Raw genomic sequence first — 20,013 nt, forward strand, 5'->3', positions numbered from 1 at the left:
TTACTTTTGGTTGAGTCTCACTATATCTCATATATTTATATTATTTTAAGGTCGTGACACTATTTAAAATCATAAATGAAAGAAAAAAATTCATTTTTTAGTCAAAAAACAAGTAGAAAGAGAATAAGCAATTGTTGCTAAAATTTAAAGAACAAGAACTATCATGTCATGTTGCTCCAAATATGCAACATTACTTAAATGCTCCAACTAGATTAAACAACCCTCATTGGAGATGCTCTAATGCAAGGTTCTTAATTCATTTTTTTTAGTTAAGAACTAAGAACTGAGTTCTTAACCATTGGATGAGGCTGACGATAAGTTCTTAATTCTTAAAAATAAGAACTAGTTCTTATATAAGATGTTATACTTTTTGAGTTCTTAGCATAAAAAATTGTTTTTTTTCTCTCTCATTCATTTAATTTAAATATTGAATTAACATTTAAATTTAAATTTAAATTATATGGAAATAAAAAATATTAATATAATAGTATTGTGGGACCGGATGAATAGTGCTAAGAACTAAGAACTCATGGTTGAAGCAAAATTCGCAAAGAGTTGCTTAAGCACATGTGACAATACTGACCCGCATAAATAGTGTTATGAACTAAGAACTAAGAACTAGCATTGGAGATACTCTAAGATAGATCTCCTTAAGAATGGAGGGCATAAGTTTGGATATCAAAAAAAAAATATTGTTATGAGCGTCATAAATAACGTTGAAATTTTTATTCAAATCGAAAGAAATATTATCTTATAGATCAGTATATGGGCGGGTTCTGATCCAGAAAGCCTAATCCGAACAAACTCAAATGTGGGAAAATTTTATTTTATTTTGACTATTCACATGTAGGGTAATATACGTGACAGGTTGTGGTTGGGCGGAGTGTGTTATGCAGGTTTGTGCCCTTTTACTTTTTTAAAAAAATATTAATAATAATCACTTTAACATTATAACATTATTTTTTGAGCAATTTCTTATTGATTGGTTGAAACTCATGATGTTCATTAAAATGTGAGTTCTACTTTTAATTTAGTAGGCTTCCATGAATTTCAAACTATCAATGTCGATGTTATTTTTTTTTTGTCAATAATGATGATGTTCCCAAACATGGAGATAACCAACAACACAAATAATCAAGATCAATTTCAACGCTTCTTGGACACTAGCAGCTGGTGCAGGTATGGGCATGATCGCAAGGAATTCAAATGGTGAAGTCATGACTGCAGCTACTCATGGTCCCGTTGGTGCCCCTTCCCCTCTTGTGGCAGAACCAATGGCTTTTCGGAGGTGCGTTTCATTGGAAAAAGACCTTGGCTTCTTCCGCGTGGTTCTAGAAACGAATTGCTTGAAGTTATTTGATGTTTGGCATAAGAGAAAGCATAGTACTTCTTATTTATTTTCAGTTTTAAATGATTGTAGAGACATGGTCTTCTCTTTTCGTTATTTTGACTTGTCTTTTGTTCGTCGTACTGACAACTCAGTAGCTGACTCTTTGGCAAAGAACTCCTCAAAATTCTCCAACGTTGTTTGGATTGAGGAGGCTCTGTCGGCTCTGGACGTTATGGTGTCTTCTGATGTATTAGCCTCTATGGCTTCTTGATTTTAATATATTACTCACATTCAAAAAATAATAATGATGTTAAAAACTGAGTGTTGCTAACACTCCATTTTAAAAAAAAAAAAACTGTTCTGGGACGACCAGGGAAAGGTGTCACCCGAGTGGGACGACCAGGACCAGGGTGTCACCCGAGTGGACCCGACCACGAGCCGGACGACACTCTCCCCTGGCCCGGGGACATGGACCCCACCACCTAGGGGTTGACCTAGACCTACCACCCTACGGAACTAGGGTGGTTGGATGGTGGGTCCCTAGGTAATCTAGGCCATTGGATCACTGTAAACCGCAGCGGGAGCAGGAGGGTCCAACGGCCCTTAACCCACCAGTACGGGCCATGCATGACGTTGCATGGCTCCAACCCTAATACTCCAACATGTATATAAGGGGGGCAACTCACTCATTCTAAGGTACGTTATTCTCTTCACTTTGCCACTCCTTTACTTGATTCCCCTACTTATTTTGGCATTGGAGTCCCTTGCAGGAGCCCCTCCCGGGTCTGTTCTGCCCTTCCAGCGCACCGGTTCCACCCCTCCTCCTGGCAGCCCCAGCTCTCGTGATCCTCCAGATCATTTGGCGTCGTCTGTGGGGAACGAGTAAACTTTTCCTTCACCAACGTACCGTCAGCGACAAGAGCAGCAGCAACACGCGATGGTAGAGACACGACAAACCTCTCGCCGTTTCAACTGAACTCCCGAGGGCCACGTGGAAACTCTGGACGAGTCCGCAAACCTCCAACACTCCCCTCAACCCCAGAGGACTACCCCACCAACTCCGCCTCGGGGACGGTCCCCGGAGCCAGGGATCCTAACCCCCCACGCAGCACACGAAGTGCTGTGCAGACTTGAGGCCCGAGTCAGGGCGATGGAGGAGGAGCACCCTCCGGACGTGGGACAGGAACACAATGTCCAGGCCCGCAACACTCGGGACGAGATCCGCGCCCTCCGAGCACGCCTCCACCAATTGGAGGAACTGGAAGAACGCCCTAGACAAGATCCGACGTTCTCTCAAGAGGGGGAGACGGGAAGGAGACCACCCCCCCCTTCGAACTACCAAGACGATCATGGTCAAGAACAAACCACGGAAAGAGCCGTGAATCAACCCTCCCATCACCGCAGGTACCACTCCCCGCGCAGGAGTTACTCCGGGCGAAGGAGCCCGATTTCCACCAGGGAGCCGCTCAGGGACCCGGCCCGACCGCACGGCACTCTAGTTGCCCTACCGCAGACTATTAACGGCCCCCTCTCTCCAGACATCATGGCGACCCCTTTCCCCCCAGGATGGTCAAGACCTAAAATGAAACTCTACGAAGGTGACTCCGACCCGACGGAACACATAAACTTTTTCGTGGGAGTCATGCAGTATGCCGGAGCTACTGACCCGATCTACTTCCGCTGCTTCCCGATGAGCTTGGGGAAAGGCCCAATGAACTGGTTCCAAAACCTCCCCAACAACTCCATTCACAAATGGGAAGGAGTCATGTCAAGCTTCTTAGCCCAGTATTCCTCGGTGAGAAACATTCCGAAGTCAGAAGAAACACTAGCTCTAATCAAGCAGGGCGAGAAGGAATCCCTGAAGGCTTTCCTTAACCGCTTCAACAAGCAAGCGGGAGACATTCCAGACCTCCTCCCCCAAGTCCGCCTGATCTTGGTACGACAGGCGCTCAGACCAGGCCCTTTTTTAACTTCTTTGGATGGAAAGAAAGCCAGGATACTGGAAGAATTTCAAACCCGGTCATAAAAGTATATTAACATGGAGGAAGCGTCGACCTTGAGGTCCACCAATCAGAACCCTGGCCATAAGCCCTCTGAAAAAACCCTAGACCCCGGCGAGACTAAGCGCGATCGCGAGCCTCGACGGAAGAGCCAGGATGAGAAAAAGCAGAAACGGAAGAAGTTCGATAGTTACACTCCCCTTAACTCTTCCCTCTCACGGATCTTGCGGGAGAGAGCCTCCACCGATCTCAGGGACAAGCCCCCCCACTCCTCACGCGGGGGGATAAGCTGGATTCCAAAAGGTTTTGCGAATTCCATGACAGCCCCGGTCATAACACGGACGAATGCCTGAACCTGAAAGACAGGGTAGAAGAACTAATCAGAGTCAGGAGATTGTCAAAGTACGTTGCCCTTTCCTCTAACAACCTCCCCCGTCCACGTTCACCATCTTCCAGAAGGTCACCCACCCCGCCCAGGGCCCGTGCCCGGACCCCTCCCAGGAACCGAGCCCGCACACCCACTCGAGCAAGGAGCCCCCGTCATCGTCGTAGTCCCGACCGACGCAGGAGCCCCGTTCGTCGCAGAAGTCCGGATCGACGTCGATCTCCAGATCGGCGGGACCACGATGACGTGCGAAGGCGCCACGGGACCAATCTGGTCAGTGTGGGATCGATTGCTATAGATGGGCCGCCGGCGGGCCATCAACCAACAGTCGGAAGAGGAGCACTCGGGTCATCATGTCAGCAGCTGGACGGCCTCGTCCTAGCTCCCTCCGCCCACCACAGCAGAGAGTTCCCATCACCTTCACGGAAGACGACTACGGCACAGACACCGGCGAGGAGGACGACCCGATTGTCGTGGAGGCCCTCATCGCAAACGGTAAGGTACGGCGGGTGCTCATCGATACAGGTAGTTCTACTGACATAATATTTTATGATGCTTATAAAACCTTAGGCTTATCTGTAAAAGACCTGATCCCCTATGACCACGACTTGATCGGGTTCACTGGGAACAGAGTTCTGCCATTAGGATATTTTAATGCATACCTCTCCCTAGGAGACCCTGATGTTTGCAGGACTGTCAAGGCCTGGTTTTTGGTGGGGAAATGCCCAACAGCCTACAACGTCATAATCGGCAGACCAAGCCTCAATGTCTACCGGGCCATCGTCTCCACCCACCACCTGATGTTGAAGTACCCATGGGCTGGAAGGGCGGTTCCCGTACGCGGAAACCTGACCATGGCCAGGGGGTGCTACAACTCTAGCTGCAGATTGGCGCGAGAGGATCTCAAGAGGAAAGAGCCCGACCACGGGAAAAGAGTCGAAAGCTTCCACCTCCGAGCAGGAGCATGCTTGACCGACATCGACCCGCGAGTGGACCAATCCAGAGAGGATCAGCGTCTTAAGCCGGATGGAGAGGCACGACCTGTCCAGGTCGGCCGCGGCCCTGACCAGACCACCAAACTGGCACGAGATCTCCCTCAGGATCTCTCAAACCGACTGGAGGCCCTCCTGAAGAGTTACGGGCACTTATTTGCCTGGTCGTCCGCGGATATGCCGGGCATCGACCCAGCATTCTGCAGTCACAAGCTTTCAGTGGACCGAAAATTCAAGCCAGTGGCCCAGAAAAAGAGACAAATGAGCGCGGAGAAGCAAGAAGCGATCAGGGAACAGACGACGGAACTTCTGAAGGTCGGGATCATTCGCGAAGTCAAGTACACTACTTGGCTTTCGAACGTGGTCCTGGTGAAAAAATCCAATGGGAAGTGGAGGATGTGCGTTGACTACACGGATCTGAACAAGGCCTGCCCTAAGCATCCCTTCCCCCTCCCCAGCATCGATGCTTTGGTGGATAACTCCTCGGGGTACGAATACTTGTCCCTTATGGACGCGTATTCTGGGTACAACCAGATTCCGATGAACAGAGAAGATGAAGAGAAGACCGCTTTTATCACCGATCGGGGGACATACTGCTACACTATGCTCCCATTCGGTCTGAAAAATGTTGTGGCCACCTACCAGCGAATGATGACCAGAATCTTTGGGGCGCTCATTGGTGTAACACCCCGATTTCCGGGGGCGTCACTTTAGTAACCAAAAAGAAATACTTAAGCGGAAAAACGTGAATTATTTTTTTTCGATAATGTAATTAAAGACAGAAAGAGATGAAACTTTAAAACGAAAGATAACAGTACTAATATGCAATATAATTATAGCCCCCCCACTGTAAGTTGTAAACCACGTCACGAGTAAACCTCCAGTGACGGAAAGTAAAAGAGAGTAACGCCCGTAGGCAAAAGTACAAACCAAAAGAAAGTCAAGTGTCCGCAACACTATCCCTCAAAATGAGAATGAGTTAGCCCAGATGGCCTAAAACAAGACCTCTTAGCCCAACCAACTCTCTGTGATCCCCGTAGAGGAACCACACAAAAAGCTATAGGCGGGAAACTACCCTGTCCCCAAAGAAACAATGACGGTCAGAGCTAAGACTCTACTCCTACACTAATCCCATCTCGAGTAAGTCGCTCGGTGGCCAGCGGGGTCGACCACCCCTGAACCGTAGTCCTCCTGATCAAGCTTCTTCAACCTAGTTTCCCCTGAAGGGTGAACCATCATGAACCGGTCCGCCATGGACATCTGACAAAGGCGTAGTCCGCCCAAACACACACAGAAGACGCGAGGGTCAACTCCAAAGAATTATATAAATATTAAAGCCAGATATATATATATATATATGGGATAATAATTATTAGCCTCTCAGGCTTAGAGTTTAGGGATAACATCCTAGGGTTGCATGTATCGCAAAAAAAATATAAAAGATCATAATAACAATTAGCATGCCTCAAATAGGGTAAACAAGTACCAATCACACTCAGCAAACAAGTCAGAATGTATGTTGCATGAAATGCAATGCTGGTTAACAAAATGCATTCCGGAAGAAGGATGGACACCAACGAGTCAGCCCTAACACCGGCCATAGTGGGACCATTCCGCTCGGGCGTCTCTTACAACACACAAAAGTCAGATCAGCAGTGAACCCGTAGGTCTGCCATTCCGTCTGCTACTGAGGACCACCGTAGTGTCCTAAATATGGAAATCCGGGTCTTATGACCATTTTGGAATCCACCGAGGTCCGGTATCACGCCGTGTATTAACCTCAAAATGAGTGCATGAATGCAAGTGATTAGCCAAACAACGTCTCCGGCCTCACCCGACACGTCGCCACGTGTTCTAAATAACTTAAAGTCTCTAAAAAGAATACCCTAAGGCAAATGTCGATTCTGCGACAAAATGAATTAATCAAAAGAAGAAGAATGTACTTTGGAACTCATGGTTCCCGGCTAAACTTTAGATAGCCAATCAATAAACTGCTCATCGAGCGAAAAGGTACCGAAGTACTTGGAACTTAAAGTTCCCGGCTAAACTTTAGATAGCCAAACAATAAACTGCTCATCGAGCGGAAGAGTACGATTGTACTTGGAAACTCATAGTTTCCGGCTAAACTTTAGATAGCCAAACATTAACCTGCTCATCGAGCAAAAGAGTATCAACATACTCGAAAACTTGTAAGTTCCTCAAAACTTGGACTCGACGACACTTCTCATATCTTCAAGACTAATATTCAGGCTCTAAGCTCTTATCTAAAGTTGTTATCATTGTTCAAGGGGTTTAGAGATTGATTAATGTCTTATGAATTTTCTTTGAGAAAATAGATTTCGTTTAGTCTTATGATACTTCCTATGAGTTTCATGGATCCCATAATCCCAATTAATTTCTGAGAAGGTCTCGATCCATTAAAATATAACAAGGTCCGAACTTCGTTCGTCCTTTCAAACTCTCTCAAAATCTCATAAAAATTCGGCATGACTTGCCCATAATCCTCACTTTCCAGAAACATAGGCACGAGTGGTAGCATCAATGAAACAGCTCAACCAATAGGCATAAACAGCATATTCCAACACATCCTAAGTTAACCATGTAGCACATAGCATGTGAATCATTTAGCACACAATATCATGGCATCAAGTACTCAACAAGTTCGGCCGAAGCCTCAGAAATCATTTCAGACATTTAGCAATTAGGTGCATAACACATAAATCAAGTCGAATTTCATCGACACCTAAAGCATTATCTAGTAATTCAGAGAGTAGCCCTCACCTGTAACTTCTCCAGCGTTTTCCTCACAACCTCCTTCACGTTCCTCGCCTTGATCTCCAGGAAACTCCTCAAAAGAACCTTAAGCCAAAATCACAGAAATCAACACATTGAGTCAGAAACTCAGCAAGCAATAAGTCCTAGGGTTACACGGTACATTACAAACTCTGTGGTACGACAATCTAACGCGTTAAGACAAGTTTTCGAAAAAGTCGGATTTCCTCCCCCCTTGGTATAGCTCTCGGCCACTTTCCTTAATTGGGAGGGTCGATTTTTCTTCGATCAAACTTGGTTCCTAGGTTAACATACGCCGTAACTAAGACGGTTCTAAGCTCGGAAAAATTTTCGGATCGAAAACTGATATAGGGGTAGTTTTGTCATTATTTTAAACTCAGAATTTCAAAACTGGATTTTTGAAAAACAAATTGGATGGGGACGTCAACAACGACGTTTATGACGATTAATCCTACTAGCACTAAGCCAAGTCGATAGATTTCAGCTTAAAGGTTGCGACTTTGCCGAAAAATGGGTATTTAAGGTAGAAATTGATCCCGGCGGCATTTCGTCGACATTTGACAAAATCTAATCCGCAGAACACGCTCAGGAGCATGTAGGGAAGAAGTTTAGACACTGAAATCAGCGTATTTGAACAGTTTTTCAAAAACCTCAAAATTTTGAACTCAGAAAGACGTAGGAGAAGTGGACAGAAACGACGATTCGAAGGAGAGTATAGTTTACCTACCTCGAGGTCTTCGATTAGCGACGATCGGTGAAGCAAACGGGCAAGAAACGACGAAGATCCGGATTCTCTCTCTCTCTCTAGGTGCTCGCGGGTTTGGGGAGGGGAAATGGGTATTTTTTTGCAAAAAATCTAATTTTCAAGCTATTTATAGGTTTTGGAAAAAGCGGAAAAATGATTTTTTCGCAGTTCCGATTTTTCCTGCGCGTTCCTCTGCGAATTCTAAGATTGGTTCTGGCGACAGAATTCCAGAACTCAAAACAGGATTCCTGGAATTAAACCAAAAGATCCAAAATCGGCATAAGTCGGTGTAAGTCGGTTCATCCCGAAAAACTACTTTTTGCAGTGATCGTCGGATGAGAAAACTTCCTTCTGAAGAAAGATTGGGATTAACGAAAGAAATAGGAGAACGCGGGTGGAATCTTCATTTGCAGCTCCGAATAGAAAAAGTCTTCATCGTCTGTCGATCTTAGGTTTCTCGAACTATCAGGGATTCCGTTTCGGCAAACTTCCGAGAATTGGAATTTGACGTTCGTACTTTCCAGGATTTCGCATCGAAATAATTGTTTAAGGACGGAAAAGAGAAGTTCTAACATTTCGCTGAGGATTTTTGGAATTAGTTTCCATCGTGTCCTAAAGCGTAAATTAACTATTCACTAATACCTTTGACCTAGGATTAAGCGTATGTTAGTCGTGCTATAACTCTTATCGGTTTTTCGATAATTCTTGGACTTTTCCTGAACCTTTTTCCTTCACAAATTTATCTTAATCAAATAAACTCTTTTATTTTATTCACTTATCCAAAGCGTTAAAACTTGGGCCTTACATTACTACCCTCCAAAAAGAAAGTTTCGACCTCGAAACTTATGGTTCAGTAAAAAGTTATGGGTACTGTTCCTTGATCTTTTCCTTCAGGTCCCACGTCGCATCGCCGGTGTCCTTGTTCCAAATAACCTTCACTAATTCGATCTCTTTTCCCCTCAACTGCTTTATCCTTGTGTCACCAATGCTGATTGGCGGTGTCTCGAAAGACAAGTTATCCTTCAACTCAATGTCATCCAGCTCGATAACATGTGTCGGATCAGCAATATACTTCCTCAGTTGTGACACATGGAATACATCGTGAATGTTTGATAGAAAAGGCGGTAGTGCGATCTGATAAGCTACCGGTCCTACACGACGAGTAATCTGATAAGGTCCAATGAACTTTGGCGTAAGCTTTCTTGACTTGATTGCTCGACCAACTCCTGTAGTCTGAGTAACTCGCAGAAACACATGATCTCCTTCTTCAAATTCCAGGGTTCTGCGCCTTTGATCTGCATAGCTCTTTTGTCTACTCTGAGAAGCCTTCATCTTCTCTCTGATCTGTTTAATCTTCTCAGTCGTCTGTTGCATAAGTTCCGGTCCTACTAACAAATTCTCTCCATCTTGATACCAACAAAAAGGTGTTCTACACTTGCGGCCATACAAAGCCTCATACGGTGCCATGCCTATGGTCGTATGAAAACTGTTGTTGTATGTGAACTCAATCAGTGGCAATAGGGTATCCCAACTGCCCTTGTTGTCTAACACGCAAGCCCGTAGCAAATCCTCCAATGATTGGATAGTTCTCTCAGTTTGTCCATCAGTTAGTGGATGATAAGCAGAACTTAATCTCAGCCTCGTTCCCAAAGCCTCATGAAGAGCTCCCCACAAATGTGAAGTAAACTTCGGGTCTCTATCGGAAACGATACTTGTTGGCACTCCATGCAGTCGCACAATCTCAGCTATATATATCTCTGATAGCTTCTCCACGTTGTACGTGGTCCTCACAGGTATGAAATGAGCCGACTTAGTCAATCGATCCACGATTACCCAAATCGAATCATATACTTTCTGAGTTCTTGGCAACGCCACGACGAAATCCATCGATATGCTATCCCATTTCCATTGAGGTACATCCAAGCTCTGTAGCATACCTGAAGATTTCTGATGTTCCACCTTCGCCTTCTGACAGATTAAACATGCAGCTACATATTCTGCCACTTGTCTCTTCATCCCTGGCCACCAAAAATTCACCTTCAAGTCCTGATACATCTTTTTCATTCCAGGGTGAATGCTCAACTTGCTTTTGTGACCTTCGTCCATAATCAACCTCCTTAAGTCAGGGTTGTTAGGTACGCACACTCTATCCTTGCATCGCAGGATATTGTCACTCCCTACCTTGAATTCCGGGTCCTTACCCTGAATTACTAAATTCTTATTTTCCGAGTAAAAATTCATATTGTAACTGTTGGTCTCGGATTTCTTCCATCAATCCATTGGTGATCTTGATCATCCCAAACTTCAGTTCTCCCTCAGATGCTCTCACATCTAAGCTCAAATCTCAAAATTGTTCCAGCAGTTGCAGCTCCTTAACCATCATTGATGAGATATGCATCTTCCTGCTCAATGCATCAGCAACGACATTAGCCTTTCCAGGATGGTATTGTAAGGTAAAATCGTAATCCTTGAGAAATTCCATCCAGCGTCGTTGTCTCATGTTCAACTCCTTCTGGTCAAACAAGTACTTTAAGCTCTATGTCGTCCTGCTCGACCACTCGTGTCGGTTCTATGTTGGAAATAACATTGGTTGACGCTACGTGCAATTGCACAACCTTAACCACTTGATCCTTTACTTTTGTTCGTCCAAAAATTCTGCTTAAACTCAGTACAGTTCTGGCATTCCAGAGTGAATGTTCAACCTGTCCTCGTGATCTCCACTCATGATTCAAAACTTAACTCGATCGCTCTATAACTCATAGACGAACTATTCCCTTGGAATCTACTAGTCCATTAACGTCGATTCCAACTTCGTAACTATCCTCATTCGCACCATGAAATCAATCTTCTACTTAGTCATCACTCAAAGTAAAACTCGACGTGAGTCTTAATACCTTGTGCATCGCTAGACCCAGTCCCTTTTAACCTCCATTCATCAGCAACTTATAAGCTAATCATCATCTTAATATCTTACAATCCATCATTGTCATCTCCCCTTTTTCGAGACTTCCCTTACTCGAACCATAAAACCAACCTTCACTTATTCACAACCCACTTTACAATTACCTAAAATCCTTAACACTTCCCCCAAATCCGAACTTATTCCCTAGAAGATCAAACCATAGCTGTACCTCAGGAAACTTAACTAGTCATTTTATCATCCGATCCCTCAACATTCGGAGGTTTAACTACAATCATTAATGCCAACACCACTAAATCTCTGATTCGAACATGATTTTCACCTCCCAAGGTCAATCTTAACCCTTAAATCCTCACTTAACTTAGTGAAATTCACTTGCTAACCCCAGCATGCAATATCGGAATCCATAACCAAGTTCCATTCACTCTTAGACTCTAAGAAATTTGTCCACATATAACAACCTCAAGTATTCATCTTAATACTAACTCTTTATTTCCGTAACTAGATCGTCCTCCAATCAATCCGATACTTAGTCTCTCGATCAAAACCTGACAAACCTTGAGTCCTACGCACTTGAGACAAGAATTCATAGACTTAAAACCTAAACTTTCACCAAGTTTGGACCTCAAATGTCCTTTAATTCTTCAATACTTCTTAAATGAATATCCATTTCTTAAACTATAACTCCTCCCCAAAGGAGATCAACTACTTAACAAGAACTTTACTTCCCAACTCAACTAATCCTCGATCCAATCAAATTAATCTTACCAATCCATCTATCAAAGTCCATTGCCAGTTCTGATTCCGAATATCACCCCCTCAATATTAAGTTGATCAGGCCTAATACATCGAAGGTGAAGATTTAGAAAAACCCACTGAAACAGTCAATGAGTTCCTAACATCCAGCAGTCACAAAGATCTTGATATTAAATCCTCAATGATGCCGCTACGGAACTACACGCTCTCGACATCATACATATACTATCCATACGGAATCTCCCTGAGATTCATCCTTCAGCTTCTAGCTTCTTGTTAAACGCATCGGTGCAAAACTACTTTCTAGGCTTAACGTGTTATTCTAAACCTCGTGTAACTTCTATAGTTTAAACACGAGCAACGGTCAAATAAAGTATTATTAGGCGTAATAACTATAAAGTCAATGCTTAAACAATTTAAGTAAAATTGGTGCGTCGCATGTGCTACGAGAGTAATGGAGCGTATTATACTAGAATGAGAAGGAATAGTTAGAAGGTTACCATTGTTCTTGCGCTCTCCTCTAGCTAGTCCGTCAGCTCCCTCAGCCTCTTCACCATCCATGGTGCAAACTTTTCCTCTAGCAGCAGGGTGCTTTCCCCTTGCAGTGTTAACAGATGGTTCAACCTTGGGTTTCTTGCAAACCACGGCTAGGTGTCCCACTCGGTTGCAATTAAAACACCTTGGTCCAGTCGCTGAGCACCTGCTAGCAAAATGCCCAATTTCCCCACATCTGTAACATGACACTTGTTTCTCTGCCCCTCTAGCTATGGCAGGAAACTTGCCCTTCATCCTGTTGTCAGACGGTCCCGCCTGAAACGTCTTACAGTTCACGGCCAGATGCCCTATCTGGTTGCAATTGAAACATCGAGGCCCTTGGCCCAGACATGCATTAGCATAGTGCCCGTTCTTTCCACACCTGAAACATGTCACCTCTGGGTGTGCTGATTGGCTTCTTGCCCCTGGAGTGGCAGTAGTCGAAGACTTAAAAGATCTTGGGGTAAAACCCCTCCCCTTCGGATGCTGATATGGCCCCAACTGACGGTACTCCTGAGAACCTGACCTCACTGGTCCTCCAGTTCCAGCTCGGTCCAACCTACTTTGCTGATACTTGGACGCCTCGATTAGCGGTTGAGGTCGTTCACGTGCCGCCTCCTCAGCGCGTCTGTAAGCGTCCTCAGTAGCCTGATTCATCATTGCCTCAATCATGGTAGCTATTGCCTTCGCCATACGGTCAGGGCTCACCATCCTATGCTTAGTCAACAAACAGTTAGTACTCATCATCGGATAGCATCTAACATACTATACAATACGATTAAGCAATAACTTCAATCAATTTTAAGCGACAAATCGCTTGGCGGACAATCAATTTTTACTCTTTGCAGAGTCACACAACCTAGCACAGAAGACCTATTCCCCAAAGACTCCCGAAAGACTCGACAAGCTCTGATACCACAGTGTAACACCCCGATTTCCGGGGGCGTCACTTTAGTAACCAAAAAGAAATACTTAAGCGGAAAAACGTGAATTATTTTTTTTCGATAATGTAATTAAAGACAGAAAGAGATGAAACTTTAAAACGAAAGATAACAGTACTAATATGCAATATAATTATAGCCCCCCCACTGTAAGTTGTAAACCACGTCACGAGTAAACCTCCAGTGACGGAAAGTAAAAGAGAGTAACGCCCGTAGGCAAAAGTACAAACCAAAAGAAAGTCAAGTGTCCGCAACACTATCCCTCAAAATGAGAATGAGTTAGCCCAGATGGCCTAAAACAAGACCTCTTAGCCCAACCAACTCTCTGTGATCCCCGTAGAGGAACCACACAAAAAGCTATAGGCGGGAAACTACCCTGTCCCCAAAGAAACAATGACGGTCAGAGCTAAGACTCTACTCCTACACTAATCCCATCTCGAGTAAGTCGCTCGGTGGCCAGCGGGGTCGACCACCCCTGAACCGTAGTCCTCCTGATCAAGCTTCTTCAACCTAGTTTCCCCTGAAGGGTGAACCATCATGAACCGGTCCGCCATGGACATCTGACAAAGGCGTAGTCCGCCCAAACACACACAGAAGACGCGAGGGTCAACTCCAAAGAATTATATAAATATTAAAGCCAGATATATATATATATATGGGATAATAATTATTAGCCTCTCAGGCTTAGAGTTTAGGGATAACATCCTAGGGTTGCATGTATCGCAAAAAAAATATAAAAGATCATAATAACAATTAGCATGCCTCAAATAGGGTAAACAAGTACCAATCACACTCAGCAAACAAGTCAGAATGTATGTTGCATGAAATGCAATGCTGGTTAACAAAATGCATTCCGGAAGAAGGATGGACACCAACGAGTCAGCCCTAACACCGGCCATAGTGGGACCATTCCGCTCGGGCGTCTCTTACACCACACAAAAGTAGTCAGATCAGCAGTGAACCCGTAGGTCTGCCATTCCGTCTGCTACTGAGGACCACCGTAGTGTCCTAAATATGGAAATCCGGGTCTTATGACCATTTTGGAATCCACCGAGGTCCGGTATCACGCCGTGTATTAACCTCAAAATGAGTGCATGAATGCAAGTGATTAGCCAAACAACGTCTCCGGCCTCACCCGACACGTCGCCACGTGTTCTAAATAACTTAAAGTCTCTAAAAAGAATACCCTAAGGCAAATGTCGATTCTGCGACAAAATGAATTAATCAAAAGAAGAAGAATGTACTTTGGAACTCATGGTTCCCGGCTAAACTTTAGATAGCCAATCAATAAACTGCTCATCGAGCGAAAAGGTACCGAAGTACTTGGAACTTAAAGTTCCCGGCTAAACTTTAGATAGCCAAACAATAAACTGCTCATCGAGCGGAAGAGTACGATTGTACTTGGAAACTCATAGTTTCCGGCTAAACTTTAGATAGCCAAACATTAACCTGCTCATCGAGCAAAAGAGTATCAACATACTCGAAAACTTGTAAGTTCCTCAAAACTTGGACTCGACGACACTTCTCATATCTTCAAGACTAATATTCAGGCTCTAAGCTCTTATCTAAAGTTGTTATCATTGTTCAAGGGGTTTAGAGATTGATTAATGTCTTATGAATTTTCTTTGAGAAAATAGATTTCGTTTAGTCTTATGATACTTCCTATGAGTTTCATGGATCCCATAATCCCAATTAATTTCTGAGAAGGTCTCGATCCATTAAAATATAACAAGGTCCGAACTTCGTTCGTCCTTTCAAACTCTCTCAAAATCTCATAAAAATTCGGCATGACTTGCCCGTAATCCTCACTTTCCAGAAACATAGGCACGAGTGGTAGCATCAATGAAACAGCTCAACCAATAGGCATAAACAGCATATTCCAACACATCCTAAGTTAACCATGTAGCACATAGCATGTGAATCATTTAGCACACAATATCATGGCATCAAGTACTCAACAAGTTCGGCCGAAGCCTCAGAAATCATTTCAGACATTTAGCAATTAGGTGCATAACACATAAATCAAGTCGAATTTCATCGACACCTAAAGCATTATCTAGTAATTCAGAGAGTAGCCCTCACCTGTAACTCCTCCAGCGTTTTCCTCACAACCTCCTTCACGTTCCTCGCCTTGATCTCCAGGAAACTCCTCAAAAGAACCTTAAGCCAAAATCACAGAAATCAACACATTGAGTCAGAAACTCAGCAAGCAATAAGTCCTAGGGTTACACGGTACATTACAAACTCTGTGGTACGACAATCTAACGCGTTAAGACAAGTTTTCGAAAAAGTCGGATTTCCTCCCCCCTTGGTATAGCTCTCGGCCACTTTCCTTAATTGGGAGGGTCGATTTTTCTTCGATCAAACTTGGTTCCTAGGTTAACATACGCCGTAACTAAGACGGTTCTAAGCTCGGAAAAATTTTCGGATCGAAAACTGATATAGGGGTAGTTTTGTCATTATTTTAAACTCAGAATTTCAAAACTGGATTTTTGAAAAACAAATTGGATGGGGACGTCAACAACGACGTTTATGACGATTAATCCTACTAGCACTAAGCCAAGTCGATAGATTTCAGCTTAAAGGTTGCGACTTTGCCGAAAAGCGGGTATTTAAGGTAGAAATTGATCCCGGCGGCATTTCGTCGACATTTGACAAAATCTAATCCGCATAACACGCTCAGGAGCATGCAGGGAAGAAGTTTAGACACTGAAATCAGCGTATTTGAACAGTTTTTCAAAAACCTCAAAATTTTGAACTCAGAAAGACGTAGGAGAAGTGGACAGAAACGACGATTCGAAGGAGAGTATAGTTTACCTACCTCGAGGTCTTCGATTAGCGACGATCGGTGAAGCAAACGGGCAAGAAACGACGAAGATCCGGATTCTCTCTCTCTCTCTAGGTGCTCGCGGGTTTGGGGAGGGGAAATGGGTATTTTTTTGCAAAAAATCTAATTTTCAAGCTATTTATAGGTTTTGGAAAAAGCGGAAAAATGATTTTTTCGCGGTTCCGATTTTTCCTGCGCGTTCCTCTGCGAATTCTAAGATTGGTTCTGGCGACAGAATTCCAGAACTCAAAACAGGATTCTTGGAATTAAACCAAAAGATCCAAAATCGGCATAAGTCGGTGTAAGTCGGTTTATCCCGAAAAACTACTTTTTGCAGTGATCGTCGGATGAGAAAACTTCCTTCTGAAGAAAGATTGGGATTAACGAAAGAAATAGGAGAACGCAGGTGGAATCTTCATTTGCAGCTCCGAATAGAAAAAGTCTTCATCGTCTGTCGATCTTAGGTTTCTCGAACTATCAGGGATTCCGTTTCGGCAAACTTCCGAGAATTGGAATTTGACGTTCGTACTTTCCAGGATTTCGCATCGAAATAATTGTTTAAGGACGGAAAAGAGAAGTTCTAACATTTCGCTGAGGATTTTTGGAATTAGTTTCCATCGTGTCCTAAAGCGTAAATTAACTATTCACTAATACCTTTGACCTAGGATTAAGCGTATGTTAGTCGTGCTATAACTCTTATCGGTTTTTCGATAATTCTTGGACTTTTCCTGAACCTTTTTCCTTCACAAATTTATCTTAATCAAATAAACTCTTTTATTTTATTCACTTATCCAAAGCGTTAAAACTTGGGCCTTACAATTGGGAAGTCAGTCGAAGTCTACATTGATGACATCATCGTGAAAACACCAAAGGGAGGCGACCATGCAGCCGATCTGGCAGTTGTGTTCGAACAGTTGAGGAAACACAATATGCGCCTCAACCCCGAAAAATGTACCTTCGGCGTCAAGAGCGGGAAGTTCTTGGGATATATGCTCACAAGCCGTGGGATTGAACTAAACCCCGAAAAGTGTCAGGCTATTGTGGAAATGAAAAGCCCTAGGATGGTCAAGGAAGTCCAGCAATTGGCGGGGCGGATGGCAGCAATCGGGAGATTTCTCCCCAAGGCCGCCCTGAGAGCCCTACCCCTTTATGCCTTACTAAAGAAAGGAGCGAACTTTACCTGGTCGGAAGAAGCTGAACAGGCTTTCTCCCGGCTGAAAGAGATTCTCACCTCTCCACCAATCCTGTCAAGTCCAAAGCCAGGGGAGCCCCTGTACTTATACTTAGTTGTTCGAGACAAGGCAGTGAGCTCCGTACTGGTAAGAGAGGAGGCAGGAGTCCAACTCCCGGTTTACTTCGCCAGTTGCTCAGCGCTCAAGGGAGCTGAGCTCAGATATCAGATGCTCGAGAAAGTTGCACTCGCCCTCCTAACCACTGCCAGACGGCTCAGAAAGTACTTCCAATCTCATAGCATCATTGTCCGCACTGATCAACCGGTCAAACAAGTCCTCCATAAGCCAGATCTAGCCGGTCGAATGGTGGGTTGGTCGATCGAGTTGTTCGAGCATGACATTCGCTACGAACCCAAACGTGCGATCAAAGCGCAAGTCCTAGCAGACTTCCTGGTGGAACTCACGAGCGACGAAAACCCACCAGCAGAAATCTCCTGGGTCGTCCATGTGGATGGCTCGAGCAACAAAGAGGGAGGCGGTGTTGGGATCGTCCTCCAAAGCAACTCAGGGATGGTCGTAGAACAGTCGCTGCGTTTTATCTTCCCGACCACCAACAACCAAGCTGAATATGAAGCTTGCATAGCCGGTCTGGTGACGGCGCGAGACCTGGGGGCGCAGGACATACTCGTCTGTTGCGACTCTTTGCTAGTGGTCTCCCAGGCTAACGGCGAAGCACAGGCCAAGGACCCAATTCTGGAACAATACCTCTCCCACTTGAGACGGCTGGCTGCAACCTTCCGTAAGGTAGAATTCCGCCACGTCCCAAGAGCTCAAAACGACCGCGCGGATACCCTAGCAAAGCTGGCTAGCACCGGGAAACCCGGCCTGAACAGGACAGTCATTCAGGGAACCCTTGCCCTCCCCTACGTCTCAGACCCCGACCGCCCCGCTGGAGTCAACACCCTAAGCGTTGGCGCGGACGATGATTGGAGGGCCCCAATTGTTAAGAACCTCACAACGGGCTGGCTTCCACCCGACAAGTTGGAGGCAAAGAAGTTGACTAGAAGTGCTTCCTGGTACACCATCGTAAACGGGGACCTCTTTAAGAGAGGATTTTCCACCCCACTCCTCAAGTGCTTGTCGAAGGAACGAGCAGAGTATGTGCTCGCGGAGATCCATGAGGGTAGCTGTGGCCACCACCCGGCGGGCGTTCTCTGGCAAGAAAGGTCCTCCGGGACGGCTATTACTGGCCCACCCTGGAGAAAGACGCTGCCGACCACGTCAAACACTGTGACCCGTGCTAGAAACATGCCGACCACCGCTTAGCTCCACCCGAACAACTCTCGACCATGGTCTCCCCTTGGCCTTTCCACCAATGGGGAATGGACCTCTTGGGACCCTTTGAAACCGCCCCGGGACAGCTGAAGCACCTGGTGGTCGCGGTAGACTACTTCACCAAGTGGATTGAGGTCGAGCCCCTTGCAACCATCACTTCAGCCCGCATACAACGTTTCTTTTACAAGAACATCATCAGCCGGTTCGGAGTACCTGGAGTCCTGATTACCGACAATGGCACACAATTTACCTCCAAAGGATTCAAGGAGCTCGTGGACGGACTTCACATCAAGCACCTCTTCACCTCTGTGGAGCACCCCCAGACGAACGGACAAGCGGAAGCGGCGAACCGAGTAATCCTTAGAGGACTCAAGAAAAGACTGGACGACGCCAAAGGCAATTGGGCAGAGCAGCACGATCATGTCCTATGGGTATATCGCACAACTCCGCACTCCACGACTGGGGAAAGCCCCTTTCGCCTAACTTTCGGCACCGAGGCGGTTATCCCAGCGGAGATTGGAGAGCCGAGCGCTCGTACCATGGGCTACGACCCGGAGCAGAACGGCCAGCTCATTAATGAAGACCTAGACCTTCTCACCGAAAGGAGAGCCGTCGCTAACTGCAGGGAACTGATCGCGAAGCAGCATGCGGCCATCCGCTACAACAAGAAGGTCGTTCATCGCACGTTCCTACATGGGGACTTAGTCCTCCGCAACGCCAGCATTGGGGCCCGAGGGACCGAGCGAGGCAAGTTGGCCGCCAACTGGGAAGGCCCATACAGAGTAACCGAAGCAATCGGCACCGGCGCCTACAAGTTGGAAAAACTCTCTGGGGAAGAGATCCCCTGCACTTGGAACGCCACCAACTTGAACTGCTACTACAGCTAGCTTCGCTAATTGAATGATTGAAACCCGGTTATTGTTTTCTCTTTTATATTCTTAAGTCTAGAATCAAGGAACTGCTTCCAGTCCTCCTCTTGTAACCGAAGGGCGCACATGCATTATTTAATGAATCAAGAAGGAGCGTTTTGTTAAGTCATTTTCGCACGAGTTACAAAGACCCACCGGTCATTAAATTAAAAGACCCATCGGGCAACGAATTAAAAAGACCCACTGGGCATTAAATTAAAAGACCCACCGGGCACAAAAGTAAAAGACCCACCGGGCACGAAATTAAAAGACCCACCGGGCACCAAATAAAAAGACCCACCGGGCACGGCAAATCGAAAGACCCATCGAGGCACCATAACTACAAGTCCACGCGAAACGCAAAAATTAAAAAGT

The 20,013-nt window shown here is 45.2% G+C and overlaps 1 protein-coding gene across 1 annotated transcript; it reads left to right on the top strand.

Moving 5' to 3' along the window:
- Window positions 1–4,068: 4,068 nt before the first annotated feature.
- Window positions 4,069–18,721, top strand: LOC130744078 (uncharacterized). Its single transcript, XM_057596276.1, has 2 exons — window positions 4,069–5,388; window positions 17,051–18,721. Exons 1-2 carry the CDS (start codon window positions 4,069–4,071, stop codon window positions 18,719–18,721), a joined length of 2,991 nt encoding a protein of 996 aa, XP_057452259.1.
- Window positions 18,722–20,013: the final 1,292 nt, after the last annotated feature.

This window comes from Lotus japonicus, chromosome 1 (assembly GCF_012489685.1).
Source record: "Lotus japonicus ecotype B-129 chromosome 1, LjGifu_v1.2".
Lineage (NCBI taxonomy): Eukaryota > Viridiplantae > Streptophyta > Magnoliopsida > Fabales > Fabaceae > Lotus > Lotus japonicus.